Consider the following 20080-nt stretch of genomic DNA (forward strand, 5'->3'; position numbering starts at 1 on the left):
GACGAGAAAGGATCGGATTAAGAATGAGTATATAAGGGGAAGTTTGAAAGTAGCACCGGTAGCGGAGAAGATAAGGAGTGGTAGGTTAGCGTGGTATGGGCATTTAATGAGGAGGGATGAATGCCATATAGGAAAAAGAATGTTAGGAATGAATGTTGATGGACGGAGCGGATGGTAGACCCAAAAAACGATGGATGGATTGTGTGATAGAGGATATGAGAAAGAAAGGAGTGAGTGCTGAGGTGGCCAAAGATAGAGGAGAATGGAAGAGAAGAACATGTAGTGCCGACCCCACATAACGTGGGATAAGGGCAGGAGGAAGAAGAAGAGTTGTTAAATGTCAACTTTTGACAGTCAGAGTTCTCGTATAATGTCGCAACTTGAGCGTGTTTGCTAACCCAATCAACCCTACAACCTTATGGTAGCCCAGTGGACGTCCATGCATGTTGTCAAACACTGCTTTTTGTTTTTTTTTTTTTTTTTAATTAATAGTTAAAATGCTAGTTACGTAAATTGATAATTGGTTTTTAAGATAAATGTTTTATTATTATTATGTACGGAGCCATAAATGCCATATACATTAGCTGACAAATTCAGTCACTCGAAAAAAAGTGAATCAAACCAATAAAAGCGATTATTTCTGTTTATTCAATACAATTATTTTTATTTATTTTAAAATTTATAGTTTAAATGCTAGTTACGTAAATTGATAATTGGTTTTTAAGATAAATGTTTTATTATTATTATGTACGGAGCCATAAATGCCATATACATTACCTGACAAATTCAGTCACTCGAGAAAAAGTGAATCAAACCAATAAGTGATTATTTCTGCTTTTTCAATACAATAATGAACGGATGCGATTGCGAAAAGAATTTCCCTTCCAAGTACTCGTGTTGGTGTTTCCCATCGCATCCATTATCTTGGCGAATACCCAGAAGAAACAAAAGTCCGAGTATGTACCAAACATCCGGAGAGCATTCATTCTACTCAATACTCGTTTGAATTACTGTGTGATGTCTATTTCATCGCACTGTACCGTAAGTGTTGCTGTTAGTACAGTCGCAATCAGATATATCGGAGCGGCCAACGTGTTCACAAATATCTGAACAAGCACTCTAACGCCTTGAAAATAGAAGCGTGTTCAGATATTTGTGAGCACCTCGGCCGCTCCGATATATATGATGGCGACTGTGCAGTTACGCTCCGTGATTGTTGAACCATTTAGGGTTCTAGCTAAATTGGACATTCCATAGCGTAAGTATTGAACAACCAATTTAGCTAGGATCATGGATGGCACAGCAATTACGGAGCGCCCTGACCGTACATGGGGGTCCAATCGGTAGACCTTGAGGTCAGTGCGTTGCTGTGTACATGTAGGTATTGTAGGTCACATACTTACATCGCTATAGTGCCTTAAATTCTTTTAATTATATATTTTTCGAATAGTACAATTGTACATTAATATCTACCAAAGAGAAATTGAAATAAAAACAGTAAATTTACTGGCATCCTTCGCCAAAGCCAGGTATAGCGGCATCGTTTCGAGCGATGGCACTATAACCTTTGGCCTATGTTCCATTAGATGGCGCCACTTTTTGATATTTAACAAAATAATCCGAAAGACGGAAGGGCCGATCTGGCATAGAACCGCCGCATACAGAACTCCATGAAAGAGGCATATGTTCAGCAGTGGATGCAAATATGCTGAGAAGAAGAGTGAAAGAATAAGGATCAAAGTCAAATTGCGTTCTAAAAGTTTTAATCATGTGTCAAAGATTTACTGTGGCTACAAAGTTTTCTTTGACAGTCCATCTCTATTTCAAATTCCCTTTGATACCTACATACACTTCTAACATTCATAGCCCTCATCATATCAGCCTTTTGTCGCCCACTGCTGAGCATAGGCCTCTCTTCTAGTACGCCACTTATCCCGGTCCCGAGCCAATCTCATCCAGAAGTGACCCGCAGTCTTCCGAATGTCGTCCACCCAACGAGCCAACGGACGCCAGGCACTCCTTTCGTCTGAAAGCGGCCACCACTCCGTTAGCACTTTGGCCACCTGCCATCACTCTGCCTGGCAACATGTCCCGCCCAGCTCCATTTTAATTTGGTAATGACGTGTCCGACGTCTTGCACCTTCTTGTCATAGCCCTACCTGGCTAGAAGTAGTCGGGCAAAGTAGTACTCACCGTAAGGCGATCGCGGGTAGAACGGCGTTTGCTCCGAGGTGGAGGCCTGGTAGATTCGCGTCTCCTTTTCCAGTAGACTTAGGGAACCTAATGTCAACCTATAAATAGGTCCACCAACTTCTAAGATAACTCCTCCTAATAGTGGTCGGTATAAGTAGTACTCACCGTAAGGCGATCGCGGGTAGAACGGCGTTTGCTCCGAGGTGGAGGCCTGGTAGATTCGCGTCTCCTTTTCCAGTAGACTTAGGGAACCTAATGTCAACCTATAAATAGGTCCACCAACTTCTAAGATAACTCCTCCTAATAGTGGTCGGTATAAGTAGTACTCACCGTAAGGCGATCGCGGGTAGAACGGCGTTTGCTCCGAGGTGGAGGCCTGGTAGATTCGCGTCTCCTTTTCCAGTAGACTTAGGGAACCTAATGTCAACCTATAAATAGGTCCACCAACTTCTAAGATAACTCCTCCTAATAGTGGTCGGTATAAGTAGTACTCACCGTAAGGCGATCGCGGGTAGAACGGCCTTTACTCCGACTGCAGGAGTTTGACAACTTTGTCATACAGCTCCGAGGTGGAGGCCTGGTAGATTCGCGTCTACTTTTCCAGTAGACTTAGGGAACCTAATGTCACCTATAAATAGGTCCACCAACTTCTAAGATAACTCCTCCTAGTAGTGGTCGGTATAAGTAGTACTCACCGTAAGGCGATCGCGGGTAGAACGGCCTTTACTCCGACTGCAGGAGTTTGACAACTTTGTCATACAGCTCCGAGGTGGAGGCCTGGTAGATTCGCGTCTACTTTTCCAGTAGACTTAGGGAACCTAATGTCACCTATAAATAGGTCCACCAACTTCTAAGATAACTCCTCCTAGTAGTGGTCGGTATAAGTAGTACTCACCGTAAGGCGATCGCGGGTAGAACGGCGTTTTCTCCGACTGCGGGACTTCGACAATTTTGTGATACGGCTCCGAGGTGGAGGCCTGGTAGATTCGCGTCTACTTTTCCAGTAGACTTAGGGAACCTAATGTCACCTATAAATAGGTCCACCAACTTCTAAGATAACTCCTCCTAGTAGTGGTCGGTATAAGTAGTACTCACCGTAAGGCGATCGCGGGTAGAACGGCCTTTACTCCGACTGCAGGAGTTTGACAACTTTGTCATACAGCTCCGAGGTGGAGGCCTGGTAGATTCGCGTCTACTTTTCCAGTAGACTTAGGGAACCTAATGTCACCTATAAATAGGTCCACCAACTTCTAAGATAACTCCTAATAGTGGTCGGTATAAGTAGTACTCACCGTAAGGCGATCGCGGGTAGAACGGCCTTTACTCCGACTGCAGGAGTTTGACAACTTTGTCATACAGCTCCGAGGTGGAGGCCTGGTAGATTCGCGTCTACTTTTCCAGTAGACTTAGGGAACCTAATGTCACCTATAAATAGGTCCACCAACTTCTAAGATAACTCCTAATAGTGGTCGGTATAAGTAGTACTCACCGTAAGGCGATCGCGGGTAGAACGGCGTTTACTCCGACTGCAGGAGTTTGACAACTTTGCCGTACAGCTCCGAGGTGGAGGCCTGGTAGATTCGAGTCTCCTTTTCCAGTAGGCTTAGGGAACCTAATGTCACCTATAAATAGGTCCACCAACTTCTAAGATAACTCCTCCTACTAGTGGTCGGTATAAGTAGTACTCACCGTAAGGCGATCGCGGGTAGAACGGCGTTTTCTCCGACTGCGGTACTTCGACAACTTTGCCGTACAGCTCCGAGGTGGAGGCCTGGTAGATTCGCGTCTCCTTTTCCAAGCCCGCGGCTCTCACTGCTTCCAGTAGACGTAGGGTACCTAATGCGTCCACCTAGAATATGTAGATTTTAGTTACTTAATATCTTTAAATAACTTTGACGACCGGTTTGGCCTTAGTGGGTAGTGACCCTGCCTACGAAGCTGATGGTCCCGGGTTCAAATCCTGGCAAGGGCATGTATTTGTGTGATGAGCATGGATATTTGTTCCTGAGTCATGGGTGTTTTCTATGTATTTAAGTATTTATAAAATAATTATATATATCGTTGTCTAAGTACCCTCAACACAAGCCTTATTGAGCTTACTGTGGGACTTAGTCAATTTGTGTAATAATGTCCTATAATATTTATATTATTAATATTTATTATTTATTTATAACTAGAACTACATTAAAAGAACCGACTACACAAAACAGTATGCCATTGCCACCTCACAACATGTCGCTTACCGAAAGAAAATACAAGAGTTACAGAGTCCACGACAAGCTCAATTTTCCATACAAACGTAGTTATGCTTTCATTTTAGAACGACTAACTAGATTGCTCCACGACGATTGTCATGGAGGCGGACCTGCGTCGGCTGAATGCCAATTCATGGCAGGAAACCGCGCTGGATCGGGACAGGTGGCGTTCTCTCGTTTCGGAGGCCAAGATTCTTTTTGGATCGCTGTGCCAAAGCAGTTAGTTTTAGTTAACTAGATTGCTCTGAAACTTTGTACTTTTTGTTTGTAATGTACTTACTTAAACTAATTACAGGCTTCAACCATCGTTACAAAAATACAGCGAATTTAAGTTTTTCATACAAAACTTGTTTTTTCTCTATTTCGTTTGTTTTATAAGCTGGTGCTATATAAACTAATTAGACGCATAGATATACTATACTATGTCATTGTGTCATTGTATATGCAAAGCTTCATTACATTACAACACGTAGTTTTAAAATGAGAACGAAGCTCCGTTTGTATGGGAAGATGAAATTCGGCCGAGATGAGACTCAAGTACTTCCAGCCAGACTTTCGTAAAATGCATATTTTAGAATACTTGGCCATTATCTACTTAATTTTCTGTTTTGTGATGGCGACAGAGGCTTAGTTAGGCTATCAATCAATCCCGATAGCTTTGTTCAATCAATAGCTATACTGTAAATATCCTTAATCCCAGTAACCAGGGATCGGAAACCGGTATTTTTTGTATGGGAACGAAAACGGTATTTTTTCGTTCTTTGTTAATTACTTCATTTCTAATTAGGCAATCTAATAATACGAAGTCGTTATCTGAAAACACAACTGAGTCCTACATTTAGAGTATAAAATAAACCGAAATATATGGTTATAACGATGTTTTTGCAAAAAACCGGTTCCGATCCCTGCCAGTAACTCAGTGGTCCTTGATTGTCTCCCGATTTGTATGAAAATAAGGCATTTACCACTGCGTTATCATCTTTTAACATTCATCAATATTAATATATGAATTCTGGTCAACAAATTCCTATTATCAGGTAAAATTTGAGACTACTTTTTCTATATACGAATTCAATATACATTTTTCTGGGAATGAAAATGTAGAATGACGCCAATGACGGATATATCTGCATCCGAGGTCCAACGCCGAAGACGGATTAATCCGTCACAGACCACCGAGCAACATAGACCTACGTGCATATGAATAAAGATCAATTTCAGTGACACTTCGGTGTCGTGGCGTCCGTGTGTTTGACACGGCGCCGAAAAGATTAAAAAATACACAAATAAATGTGGCTACAATATTTCAAGGTTTTAATTTGATTTTCTGAATACCTTTTCAAACATAAGTTCTCGACAATAACTTTCCTCCTCCGAAATTAAAACCGGTTAAAAAACATTTAACCGAATTAAAACCTTGAAATGATGTAGTCGTTAAAAAACGATAAATTAATTAATTATCGAAGTTTATAATTGACTAACTCACCTGTGCTGTGTATTCGCTCAGTTCAAAGGAGACTTTTACATGGGACTGTGCTCCTAGATTGTAGATCTCTTTTGGCCGAGTCTGGAATAAATTATGTTTGAATTAACTATTGGCTTTATTACATGCATGTCTTGGAGATTTTGAAATTCATCATATTATGACATGGCAATTGCATGGGTACGAGTATTGATCGGTTGACCACATCGTGAAAAACTATAAAAAGTTGTTTGGAAGAGATCGATCTTTAGAAATAGAAATTGGGGTCATTCATTAATTACGTCACACGAATTTCTAGGTTTTTTTTACCCCTCCCCCCCTCCTTGTCATACTTGGTCACATTTAGCAAACCCCTCCCCCCCTGGTGTGACGTCACATTTTTGACAATTTTTTTCAACGAAATCGGCGAATCAAATTGGGTATTATTAATATTTTATCAAAATATTTTTGACAAGAGAAATATTAGTAATTATAAAACAAAACCGATTAGGAAAAAAAAATAAACGCATAGGTATAATAAGATTATTGTTCCTAAAACTCGTTATTTAAATGTACAAGAAATAAAATAAAATATGGTTGCATACTGATGAACAGGGGTCGGACAAAAAGTGCGGATGACGTAAAAATGACGTAATCTTGCACACAGGATGATGTTTGAGTTTGTATTTAAACTTCCGTGTGACATGTAGTAACAAAGTAGTATTAATGAAGTAATAAAATAATCGTAAATAAATCCATGGAATTAATAATACAGGTGGTAGGGTGACGTAGTGAATAAAATAAATTTCACGAAACTTGTTACCATAAGGTATAATTATTTGAAATTAGTTAGAACAAGTCTGTGGGATTGCCACAATATTCGAGTAAAGATGACATTTTAGAGCGTTTTCTTATACATTAGTAAATATAAATTTTAGCTAAATATAATCGTGAAGATACAATAGCTAAACAATAACGAAGTCAATTTATTGTTCATCTGATTGACAATGTGTCAGTCAAAAACGTACTTACTCATTTCAAGTGGCGATATCGTTTAAGAAAGAGGTTGATAAATGATAAGTGATAATTGTTTATGAAAATCAAAAATACTATTTGAAATCATCCTATAAGTGGTTTGACGTCATCCGCACTTTTTGTCCGACCCCTGCTGATGAAGTTAAAGTGACATCACAAAGTTTGTGACTCCCCCCTCCCCCTTGTCACGACATGTCATATTCTCTTGACCCCCTCCTCCCCCTAAATGTGTGATGTAATTAATGGATGACCCCTATGTATCTGTAGGTACACGTATTCTTAATGTATGAGTCGTGCAATACAGAGTTAACAGAGTATTGTGTTGTTATAACATAACCTACCATTAAAATACCTAAAACCGATATCTTCGAAAGACTCGTCCCAGTAACAGGTGGTAATGTAAATTAATCTTATCTTTGAAGCGCGCGCATCATTAATCGCTCAAGACAAGAGACGGTTTTAATTAGGAACAATTGCTTTGTTATCAGAATAATCATATAAATAGAAGATATTTCAATTTAGGACCGGAAATTATACGATACATTTTTTAATACCACGACGGTGGCCAACAAGCATACGGTCCGCCTGATGGTAAGCAGTAGATTTAGTCACGATCTATTGTTTTGTATGTATACAGTATCTATCAGTACCCCTAGTGTAAATAATTTCGATTTCGAAACGTACTGGCGTACGCGTTTGCGTTTAGTCTCATTTTGTATTGGATTTAGAAAGAGCGCGCCAAGCGGGACGTTTTGGAAACTCAAAATCCTATACAAAATGAGACTTAACGCAAACGCGTTCGTCACGTTATGATGTCGATCAAAGTTACACTAGGGGTACTGAACGTAAAGCAATTACTTAAACCCGTTGATGTTTAGGTCATGTTGAGCACCTCTTATGGGACCAATCCTTAAAATCATGAAAAAAATTTGGCTGTTTCATACATTTTGCTGGTCTGATGTTGAAATTTCCTATGGGAGAAACTTTTTTTTTTTTCACGATTTCGGCGCGGCTCGATAGACGAAATTTTGTATGGAAATAGTTAGAGCTCTTAGCCACAGAAAGACAGAATAGTTTTTATCACGGAAATCATCACTCTAAGCTGATGATGTCACGAGGAGTTAGTTTAACGCGAAACATACCTAAGTCCCTCGTAAAAATGACCAGAGGGCCTACCGCGAAACACGTTTAACGTGTTATCTCCCTGTCACACTTACATACGAATTTACAAGTGCGACAGAGAGGCAACACGTCGAACGTGGTTCGCGGTAGGACCTCAGAGCTCGGAATTATGTTGAATCATAAACCATATCAACATGTACTGTTGGCAAACAACAATTCGTAAGCCGTAAAGCGTGTAATCACACTATTGTTGGGCTGCGAAAGCATGCCGCACTCAACCTTGCTGTATTTATTGAAATATATTTCATGCTATAATAGGCAGAGCCTGAGGGCCTACCGCGAAACACGTTGAACGTGTTGGCTCTCTATCGCACTTATAAATTTGTACGTAAGTGTCACAGGGAGGCAACACGTCGAACGTGGTTCGCGGTAGGCCATCTGGTAAGGTGTGATCTAAATTGATTTATTTATGTGAAGTACGTAGACACTTTTAACATAATCTATTTTATCTGTTCTGCAGTTTAAGCCCACCACTTTAGCTAGGACAAGATTGAATTAATGACAATGATCCAAAATAGGCGTTTGAAAAAAAAAATTGGATACAAAAATGATATGTTACGTTTACGTCAACTGCAGCGCAGTCAAAAGCGTATTGCCAATTGTGAACGTAAGGTCTGTTTTTTTATTCCGTAGACTAAAATGACGTTTCATATGTAAGACATGACATTTCTTAGTACCACATGAAATGTCATTTTAGTCTACGGAATAAAAAAACAGAATATAGGCCACTAGATAAGTTTTGCAATAGACAAATATGAAACAATGAGGTGGCCTATCACATATATTTTTTTAAACTATATTTCCATGGACAATGTTTGGGCGGAAAACATTTACTTTATTTTTAAATTTACTTATTAAAAAAATGATTTAAACTTTGAAAACGTCGGTGCGGGCTAAGTCGCATATTTTATACAACATTTTCATTTCATACAAAGTTATGATTTTTTTAATAAGTAAATTTAAAAAGAAAGTAAATGTTTTCCAGCAAATATAGTTTTAAAAAATATAAGTGATAGGCCACCTGTTTGTTTCATATTTGTCTAATTTGTCTATTGCAAAACTTATCTAGTGACCTATGTATATACGCAAATGTATTACACAAATAGTTACATTGTGTACTATTTCATACATTTGAAAACGTAGCTGTAGGTGGAGCTGCGTTTTAAATGTATGAAAGGCACCCTAAGCGAAATAATTCTTAAATACGGTGACATATCAAACATTCGTCCGCCAGCGCCATATTGTCATTCCATCTCAGTATATGCTGGCATACAATAACACCGTTTACCAGCAAGTGTGATGAAATAGTAGATGGATAACCAAGGGATGAAATGATGCCTTCATCCGAGTAAAACACTCTACTACTCATTTTGAATACGAGAAAAGTGAAACACATAAGTTTAAAAACAACAGGATTAAGAGCCCTTAATCCTTGGAGCGTTCTCCGATTTCACGAAATAACGCTCGATAGATGGCGTTGGCGCTCGGTACGCGAGCGCCGGCAACGCGATGCGCGTATCAATGCAGACTAGAATAATCTTGATAGTTTTCAATATAATTTCAAGCAACATTAATTTTAGTGTCATATGATATCATATGGGCACTCTTTATTTTATTGTATATGCACAGTAGTTTTTTTTTATGTACACTACTACTAAGTGTACAGACTACAGAGTGTACTATAACCCTTGCTCTTTATTCTGTCTCTTTCACACCAATGGAAAATGAAGAAGTTACTAAATGACTGCAGGTATAAATAAAGTATATTAGTGCGATAGAGAGACAGATAGTGTTTCGTTGTCGTATCGTAAACGATTGGCATGTTGGCCACACACTTGCTTAGTGCCTAGCCAAAATACCAATCGTTTGCGTATATTAGTGCGATAGAGAGAGAGTAGTGTTTCGTTGTCGTATCGTAAACGATTGGCATGTTAGCTACGCACCCATGATACCTAGCCAAGAAGCCAATCGTTTGCGCATATTAGTGCGATAGAGAGACAGATAGTGTTTCCTTGTCGTATCGTAAACGTTTGGCATGTTGGCTACGCACCCATGCTGCCCAGCCAAGATGCCAATCGTTTGTGCATATTAGTACGAGAGAGAGACAGATAGTGTTTCGTTGTCGTATCGATTGGCATGGTGGCTACGCACCCATGCTGCGTAGTCCAGATGCCAATCGTTTGCGCACATTAGTGCTATAGAGTTTCAGTGTTATTTGAAATCACGTTAGGGTTTGTATTATTATTTTTGACCCGAATGAAGTCCATCCAGGTTCTTATGATGGAGTCAGGAGTTGGTCACCAGAACTCCTAATCTACTCATTATAATTCCATCGTGCTTGGGCTCAAAAGATTCACCAGAACTCCTAATCTACTCATTATAATTCCATCGTGCTTGGGCTCAAAAGATATGCCCTGACGAACACCATCGATCTAGATGAGGTCCAGGGTCTCATGACGGAGTCAGGAGTTGGTCACCAGAACTCCCCAGAACTCCTAATCTACTCATCATAACTCCATCGAGTTTGGGCTCAATAGATTTACCCTGATGAGCACCATCAATCTAGATGAAGTCCAGGGTCTCATGATGGAGTCAGGAGTAGGTCACTAGAACTCCTAATCTACTCATTATAATTCCATCGTATTCGAGCTCAATAGATTTGCCCTGACGAGTACCATCGATCTAAATGAAGTCCAGGGTCTCATAATGGAGTCAGGAGTTGGTCACCAGAACTCCTAATCTACTCATTATAATTCCATCGTATTTGGGCTCAAAAGATTTGCCCTGACGAGTACCATCGATCTAGATGAAGTCCAGGGTCTCATGATGGAGTCAGGAGTTGGTCACCATAATTCCTAATCTACTCATCATAACTCCATCGTGTTTGGGCTCAATAGATTTGCCCTCACGAGCACCATCGATCTAGATGAAGTCCAGGGTCTCATGATGGAGTCAGGAGTTGGTCACCATAATTCCTAATCTACTCATCATAACTCCATCGTGTTTGGGCTCAATAGATTTGCCATCACGAGCACCATCAATCTAGATGATGTTCAGGGTCTCATGATGGAGTCAGGAGTTGGTCACTAGAACTCCTAATCTACTCATTATAATTCCATCGTGTTTGGGCTCAAAAGATTTGCCCTGACGAGTACCATCGATCTAGATGAAGTCCAGGGTCTCATGATGGAGTCAGGAGTTGGTCACCATAATTCCTAATCTACTCATCATAACTCCATCGTGTTTGGGCTCAATAGATTTGCCCTCACGAGCACCATCAATCTACATGATGTTCAGGGTCTCATGATGGAGTCAGGAGTTGGTCACTAGAACTCCTAATCTACTCATTATAATTCCATCGTGTTTGGGCTCAAAAGATTTGCCCTGACGAGTACCATCGATCTAGATGAAGTCCAGGGTCTCATGATGGAGTCAGGAGTTGGTCACCAGAACTCCTAATCTACTCATTATAATTCCATCGTGTTTGGGCTCAAAAGATTTGCCCTGACGAGTACCATCGATCTAGATGAAGTCCAGGGTCTCATGATGGAGTCAGGAGTTGGTCACCATAATTCCTAATCTACTCATCATAACTCCATCGTGTTTGGGCTCAATAGATTTGCCCTCACGAGCACCATCAATCTAGATGATGTTCAGGGTCTCATGATGGAGTCAGGAGTTGGTCACTAGAACTCTTAATCTACTCATTATAATTCCATCGTGTTTGGGCTCAAAAGATTTGCCCTGACGAGTACCATAGAAATAGAATAGAAATAGAATTTGTTTTATTCATAAACACACAAACAGAAATAGACAGACATAAAAGAGAACATAGTGAGAGTAAAGTGTCACGAAATGGCCTCATCTCAGCATGTTGCTGGTGACTATGTTGTTGCCATCATGTGGCATGTTGCCATCGATCTAGATGAAGTCCAGGGTCTCATGATGGAGTCAGGAGTTGGTCACCATAATTCCTAATCTACTCATCATAACTCCATCGTGTTTGGGCTCAATAGATTTGCCCTCACGAGCACCATCAATCTAGATGATGTTCAGGGTCTCATGATGGAGTCAGGAGTTGGTCACTAGAACTCCTAATCTACTCATTATAATTCCATCGTGTTTGGGCTCAAAAGATTTGCCCTGACGAGTACCATCGATCTAGATGAAGTCCAGGGTCTCATGATAGATTTACTCCGACAAGCACCATCAAATTACAATTATGATGAATAGATTAGGAGTTCTGGTGACCAACTACTGAGTCCATCATGAGACCCTCGACTTAATCTAGATCGATGGTACTCGTCAGGGCAAATCTTTTGAGCCCAAACACGATGGAGTTATGATGAATAGACTAGGAGTTCTGGTGATCAACTCCTGAGTCCATCATGAGACCCTGGACCTGATCTAGATTGATGGTGCTCGTCAGGGCAACTCTATTGAGCCCATACACGATGGAGTTATGATGAGTAGATTAGGAGTTCTGGTGACCAGCTCCTGACTCCATCATGAGACCCTGGACCTCATCTAGATTGAAGGTGCTCATCAGGGCAACTCTGTTGAGCCCAAACACGATGGAATTATAATGAGTAGATTAGGAGTTCTAGTGACCAACTCCTGACTCCATCATGAGACCCTGGACTTTATCTAGATTGATGATGCTCGTCAGGGCAAATCTATTGAGCCCAAACACGATGGAGTTATGATGAGTAGAGTAGGAGTTCTGGTAACCAGCTCCTGACTCCATCATGAGACCCTGGACCTCATCTAGATTGATGGTGCTCGTCAGGGCAACTCTATTGAACTCAAACACGATGGAGTTATGATGAGTAGATTAGGAGTTCTGGTGACCAGCTCCTGACTCCATCATGAGACCCTGGACCTCATCTAGATTGAAGGTGCTCGTCAGGGCAACTCTATTGAGCCCAAACACGATGGAGTTATGATGAGTAGAGTAGGAGTTCTGGTGACCAACTCCTGACTCCATCATGAGACCCTGGACCTCATCTAGATCGATGGTGCTCATCAGGGCAAATCTTTTGAGCCCAAACACGTTGGAATTATAATGAGTAGATTAGGAGTTCTAGTGACCAACTCCTGACTCCATCATGAGACCCTGGACTTTATCTAGATTGATGATGCTCGTCAGGGCAAATCTATTGAGCCCGAACACGATGAGGTTATGATGAGTAGTTTAGGAGTTCTGGTGACCAACTCCTGACTCCATCATGAGACCCTGGGCCTCATCTAGATCGATGGTGTTCATCAGGGCAAATCTATTGAGCCCAAACACGATGGAGTTATGATGAGTAGATTAGGAGTTCTGGTGACCAGCTCCTGACTCCATCATGAGACCCTGGACCTCATCTAGATTGATGGTGCTCGTCAGGGCAACTCTATTGAACCCAAACACGATGGAGTTATGATGAGTAGATTAGGAGTTCTGGTGACCAGCTCCTGACTCCATCATGAGACCCTGGACCTCATCTAGATTGAAGGTGCTCATCAGGGCAACTCTGTTGAGCCCAAACACGATGGAATTATAATGAGTAGATTAGGAGTTCTAGTGACCAACTCCTGACTCCATCATGAGACCCTGGACCTCATCTAGATCGATGGTGTTCGTCAGGGCAAATCTTTTGAGCCCAAACACGATGGGATTATAATTAGTAGATTAGGAGTTCTGGTGACCAACTCCTGACTCCATCATGAGAACTTGGACTTCATCCGGGTCAAAAATAATAATGCAAACCCTAACGTTATTTCAAGTGAAAATGCGTTTTTCAGAAAATCGCAGCCAAATAACATTAGACCTTACTCATAGTGTTGTGTTCCTGCCGGTGAGTAAGGTTGCCAGAGCTCAACGAGGGGTGGGAGGGGGTTAGGGTCGGCAACGCGCATGTAACTCCTCTGGAGTTGCAGGCGTACATATGCGGGCCGTATGCTTGTTTGCCACCGACTTAGTATTAAAAAAAAAGTAACACTGAAAATCCATCAATAAGCGAGTCTGTTAGGCATACTGTAAAAAATGAACTTTTATTAAGATTTTCTAATCGCAGTATAAAGCACTTCTCGGAACTCCGTAGCTGATTACGATCGCAACGAATGCCTGACAATCGAGCACAGGTCCGTCCTCTAAGCGCGCTCCGCGCGGACTGCGAGCGGGGCGTCGCTGCTGCGTGATTTATACGTGTTTTAAAAAAATATAAATTTACGGCAATGTAGGTCCCATAGTTACGATTTTTTTTATAGGTTAACATAAAGTTACAGTTTGCTATAATATTATTTTTAAAGCAAAATATGCGTACAATTTGCGGAAATAAAATATAATAAAACCCTGTTTTCGCCAAAAAAATAAAGAAAACTCGGAAGGTATTTTATCAGTTTTTTCAAATGAATCTTCGATTGTTAATCATTCCAGCCCCTCGTACGAGATATGTTGAATCAAATTGTAGTCATTCATGTACCAAATGATTCTTGTTTATAGCAAAATTGAGAACCGAAACGCCACATCTCACTGCAAAATTTGGAAAAGACTCCCAAAAAACCTCATTAAAAAAGAGGTTTAAAAGAGAAAATGAAAATTTGAACTGTTGGAGCCCCTAGTTTAGGAAACGATTATTTAAGTACGTTATCAGTTTTTGAATAAATACTAATAGTTACGTCGTAATCTTGAATGAAAAAGGAAGCATTTTACAAAATACGCTCGTCTGTAGGAATAAGGACTCTTAAGGATAAACTTTTAGGTGCATGGCGGCTGCCCGTGTAACACGCCCCGGGTCTCTTTTAGAGGTACTGTATGCGCCCGTGTTGAAGGAGGAAGGTCGGAGGATACTGGCCACTGGAAGATAGTCGCCAAGAGTTGAGAAGAGAGAGAGAGAGAACGAGTCATTTTAGAGTGAGACAGAGACACGTGGAGCTCCTCCTTACCTTGACAATGATGCTGATAAGGCAGGTGGTGTCCGTAAGGTCCCCGTAGTGCAGGTGCATGCGGCCGCCCGTGTGACACGCAGGTCTCTCGTAGAGGTGCTGTATGCGGCCCGTATTGAAGGAGGAGGAGCGTCTGAGGATGCCGTGGACGGTGTAGCCTTTCTCGATGAGGAATTCGGCGAGGTAGGAGCCGTCCTGGGAGTGAAATGATACAACGTTATTGGAACGTGCGTTGACGGCGCGTTTTTCATTCTATGATGCAGTTTGTTTGCGTTTGTCGCGATACAAACGCGCGTTTGTATCGATTCGCACGCGCGTCTTCGGCGCGTGTTGTTTTGCCTGACGGGCTTTCCGTCTGTATCGATACAAACGCGCGTTGTAAGCGCGTTGGCATCGCATCTGGGGGTCTACCGCGGGGATCTTTGTCTTTTACTCTCACTAAGAAGTAATTAGAATGATAGAGCAAAATGCCCGCAATTTACGAACTTTGATTTTCGCGGTTATAGCCCTGTATCGACAGAAACGCGCGTTAGCATCGCGTCTGTATCGCTAAATATGATAAAATAAATGTTGAGAATTCAGTAGTTACGTTAAGAGTGTTACGATGTGACGCGTTTGACGCGTTTTATATTTGCACAGATGTATTTGAAGGCCACTTGTAGAAATATGATTTATAGATTATATTATAATAGAAGGATTGGAACATCCATCATTAGCTTATCTTCTTAGCTAAAATAATTGCAGGGGTTAGCACACACGACAATTTAGTGCAGGAACTAAGTTCCTTGATACTTTGTATTGAAACACAATTTTTGTAAAAAAAAAAAACCTCATTTGTCTCTTTCTTATATCCATAACATATAATGCTTTTCCTTGCCTCTTAATTAGTAGAAATGTATATAATGCAAATAGGCATCGTAAAGATTGAAACCATTAAATTTTGTTTTTATTTTACAAACAGTTTTTACTGTGCTTTTTGCATTTCGGAAGTTGGTTTGTTCCTGGGTTTAAACAAAAAAGTTTCATGGCAATAAATAGGTACAAGGTTCGAGCGGAAGTTAACTTCTCTATACTTCCGCTTTCGGGTTTAGCAGCGGCTTGAACTGACCGGTCCAAGATGGTGTCTGGAAGACCTCGTACGCTGTATACAGCGTTAAGTTCTATAGAAATATTGCTATCTTCCAGAAAATGTGGCGTTGTACGTAGCGTACAGTGTGCATACCTAAAGGCATTTCATTAATTTACTAAAATGTGATCCTTTTATAATTAGGCGTCGTGGTCGCGTCCGGGTTTCGTGTACCTATTCCGTCGCCGTTGCTGTGTCTACACGGTCCCGGATATGTGGCCCGTTCAGCACGTGTATGTATGGATGTATATTCTTTATTGTACATAGAAAAACAAATACGAGAAACACAGTTACAAAAAGAATTAAATACAACAAAGGAGAACTTATCCCTATATGGGATCTCTTTCAGTCAACCTTAATTTATTAATAATTAAGGTCGTGTAATTAGGGTCCGTAGGGTCTTAATTACACGCGGATCCAGGCATTCCTCGACGTATAATGGCTTTAAGATGTGTTGTGGATCAGAGCGACGAATTGAATTACTCGTGAATAATTACTATTAGTGATGATTGATCAATTACTACTAAAGCCCGTTCGTTTCGTATGCAATATCAGATTAGTTTATCATTAATCAACTATCAAACCAGCCTGGTCCAACATGTACTCAATACCCGAGCGGAGCCAAGTGCAGGACACAAATGCAGTTCCGGAGCCCAATCCAGATTAGGAAACGGATATTGGCGAGTTCATGTAACTCGGGACCTTAGTGCCGGGTTTATTTAGGCGGGTACACAGGTTGGCGTGTAGCACGGGTATCAGGTGCCCTATTTACAATATCTAGAGTTCAGGCTCTTTTCCGAAGTTTTCTTGGGCCGGACTTCGTATAATAGAGGTTTTTTTATGCATGCACGCATGATACTGCAGCGGGATGTAAAATTTGCTAAAGGGCAAAGTTAGACCCTGTTGGTAGTTGCAAAGGTATGCGATGATTGCATAGGCCCATGATATGTAGTGTATGTAGACTATGTAGTCATAAACTTCCTTATTGCTTAGTGGTTTAGTAAAGGGCGTAGCCAGCCAGTGAACTAGCAAGTATAAATTTTATTTTGACACTTGGAGAGACTTTACACCTCCAAATCTTATTAGTATTAGTACTCTGACATTGGAGACCTTTTACATCTCCAGATGTAATGTATTTTTAACCACAGAAACTATACATCTCTACTGTATTGTAGTAATTATTTATTTTAAGATGTATGGTAATGTAATGTTTACCAAGGTATTGGCTGTTGTATTTTATAAATGTTGTTATGTATATTTCATGTCACTATATGATGTTACTCGAAATGTTGTATTGACTTGTAAAAGAGCGCTTGAGGCCTACTTGCAGAAAAAATAAAATATTGAATTTTGACATCGCCTGAGGCTCGGGGGGGCAGACACCGCAGAGGGGCATACATTGTATGTAAAATTTTAGGGGGCAGCTGTAATTTTTGAGTTTATCGCGAACATACAGACAGACGTGGCGGGGGACTTTGTTTTATAAAGTGTATTGATTAAGCGGATCCACACAGAGCGAGCATACGCACGAGGCAATTTCCTCACGCACAAACCGGCCAGTGTTGACGTGGCGGCGCGCGCGTTTTCCTCGCCTGAGCACGCCGCCTCTGCCTAGGCACGTCTACACTAGCCGGTATGTGCGTGAGGAAATTGCCTTGCGCATATGCTCGCTCTGTGTGGACCCGGCTATTAGCAAGTTTCAACATTACCTTGCTTTCGAAGTTCCCCAATACATAAATACAATGGTGGCTGAAATACTGTTATTGTAATTCTAATTTATGTACAGGCAGTATCAATCATTAGCGGTTAAAGTACACTTACTACAATATAACTGTTGCTAGCTATACCTGTTGTAGGTGGACTAGGTGGCATGAGTAATTGCAGATAGAAAATTCAACTTTTTCAAATTCTTACATTCCTTCATTTTAAATGCTCTAGTCTAGTCATATAGTAATAATAATAGCCTTTATTTTATGTTTTTCTTTTTAGTACATTTCATAGTAACAGGGATCGGAACCGGTTTTTTGCAAAAACATCGAAATAACCATATATTTCGGTTTATTTTATACTCTAAATGTAGGACTCAGTTGTGTTTTCAGATAACGACTTCGTATTATTAGATTGCCTAATTAGAAATGAAGTAATTAACAAAGAACGAAAAAATACCGTTTTAGTTCCCATACAAAAAATACCGGTTTCCGATCCCTGCATAGTAATTTATTTGTGTGAAGAGCATGGATGTTTGATCCTGAGTCATAGGTCACAACACAAGCCTTATTGAGCTTACTGTGGGATTTCTACTCAATTTGTGTAATTATGTCTGATAATATTTATTTAATTTTATGAAGAGGTAATAGCCTTAAAACGCCACGCTGGCCAATGTGTCTTGGCGAGTTTTGCTTCCTGCCACGTTTGCCTGAAATGAGTAGTATACCAACAAAAGTGTTGTTTACTACTCATTCCAGTTACCGGAGGGACCATGAGGAGGTGTGGACCAGGAATTGACATCCAAAATGGATATGATGTGAAAAGTGAATGTTGTGAACGCATTTCCTTCCCCAATCAATATACACTTCGGAGACCCTTTACCCTTTTGGATGCGATTAGCTCAGGATCGGAACAAGTGGCGTACTGGAAGAGAGGCCTATGCTCAGCAGTGGGCGATAAAAGGCTGATATGATGAATATTTATTTATTCATTTTATTTCTGACTTCTTTAATTTTAATATTTATATTATATATTGTCACTTCACAACTATTCCTAATGGTTAACTCTAAAACAATTGTGCCTTATTAACTATATATATCTATATATTTAATATTGACCATTCCACTGCTCAGTCTAGGCACATACAATTCCAAAAACTTAAACAAGTGTGGAATAATACTTATAATGCTCTAAATGTAGGGCTGAGTTCTCATAAATAAATACAGAACTAGGTTCAAATTCCCCAAGACGTTCACAACATCGGGCAAAAGATAAGCTGTTGAATGGGAATCCCATGACATCAAGATAGCCAATGTCAAAGATCACTTATATTTTTATGACAAAATTAAGCCCTACCCATATCTTAGAGCTATGTTTAATAAATAAAAAAATGTTTAAAATTATACTCATGTATTATTAAATTCCTTATCATAAACAACTAGTTGCTACTAATATTAGATTTAAAATTGTCCAGTAACTTGATTAAATACATTTAAATTTAAGGAGTATTTACTATTAGAATAAGAGTTCAAAAAAGTTAAATATTAGATGTCCAAAATTGTTAAACAGAGGATTGTAATATTCATTACAAAAAGCAATGAGTGCAATAAACAATTCTGATTCAGAATGCTTTTCTTCTTGGAAAAACACAAAACATCGCAAACGAAATAGATATTCAATTACCTGTCCTGTGATACCGGTGATAAGAGCCACCTTCTTGTTTCCTTCACCACTTGAACCTTCTCCGGACATTGTCTTTTTTTTTATTGTAGAAAAAGAGTAAAATATTTAAGGCACAGGGCGTAGTGTACACGTCCTCACCGCGCGAGCCGGCGACGCTTGATGCGGATTGATAAGCTTATCACAAACACTCATACTCAATTAACATTATCGTGCGTAGTAACGGTTTACAACCGGTAGTAATGGAATTAATAGATCAACTAATAAGTAATCTAACTTCTAATGTAGGAAATGCACACTTTTTGGGCAATAATAGTGTACAAAAATATATATTAATTTATATTCGATATAAGAAACAAATCCTGTTTCTAGAAATAGGTTTTAAAATACTTGTGTCAGTTTAGTGTCAGTGTCATTGCAAATTGTCAACTTTGTCGTGTTTGAGCAACTGAATTAAACGTTGAGAATGTGTATCAAATGAACGACAACCGATAACACACGTATGGTTTA

At 40.1% G+C, this 20080-nt stretch overlaps 1 protein-coding gene and 1 long non-coding RNA gene across 3 annotated transcripts in view; both read right to left on the reverse strand.

Annotated features, from left to right (window-relative positions):
• The window catches only part of LOC133525432 (GDP-mannose 4,6 dehydratase), a 29291-nt gene extending 9401 nt beyond the window's left edge, over window positions 1-19890 (reverse strand). The window contains exons 1-4 of one of the 2 annotated variants that reach the window (XM_061861681.1): window positions 19574-19890; window positions 15058-15252; window positions 5935-6015; window positions 3883-4042 (exon numbers count right to left, since the gene is read on the reverse strand). In XM_061861681.1, coding sequence (XP_061717665.1) covers window positions 3883-4042; window positions 5935-6015; window positions 15058-15252; window positions 19574-19642 — 505 coding nt within the window. In that variant the 5' untranslated portion in view covers window positions 19643-19890. The remainder of the gene's footprint in view (window positions 1-3882; window positions 4043-5934; window positions 6016-15057; window positions 15253-19573) is intronic. The other variant, XM_061861682.1, reaches the window with a different exon arrangement.
• LOC133525449 (uncharacterized) overlaps window positions 1-20080 on the reverse strand; it is a 109100-nt gene that overhangs the window by 53214 nt on the left and 35806 nt on the right. The window lies entirely within an intron of this gene.

The sequence above is a fragment of the Cydia pomonella genome, chromosome 15 (assembly GCF_033807575.1).
Source record: "Cydia pomonella isolate Wapato2018A chromosome 15, ilCydPomo1, whole genome shotgun sequence".
In the NCBI taxonomy this organism is placed as follows: Eukaryota; Metazoa; Arthropoda; class Insecta; order Lepidoptera; family Tortricidae; genus Cydia; species Cydia pomonella.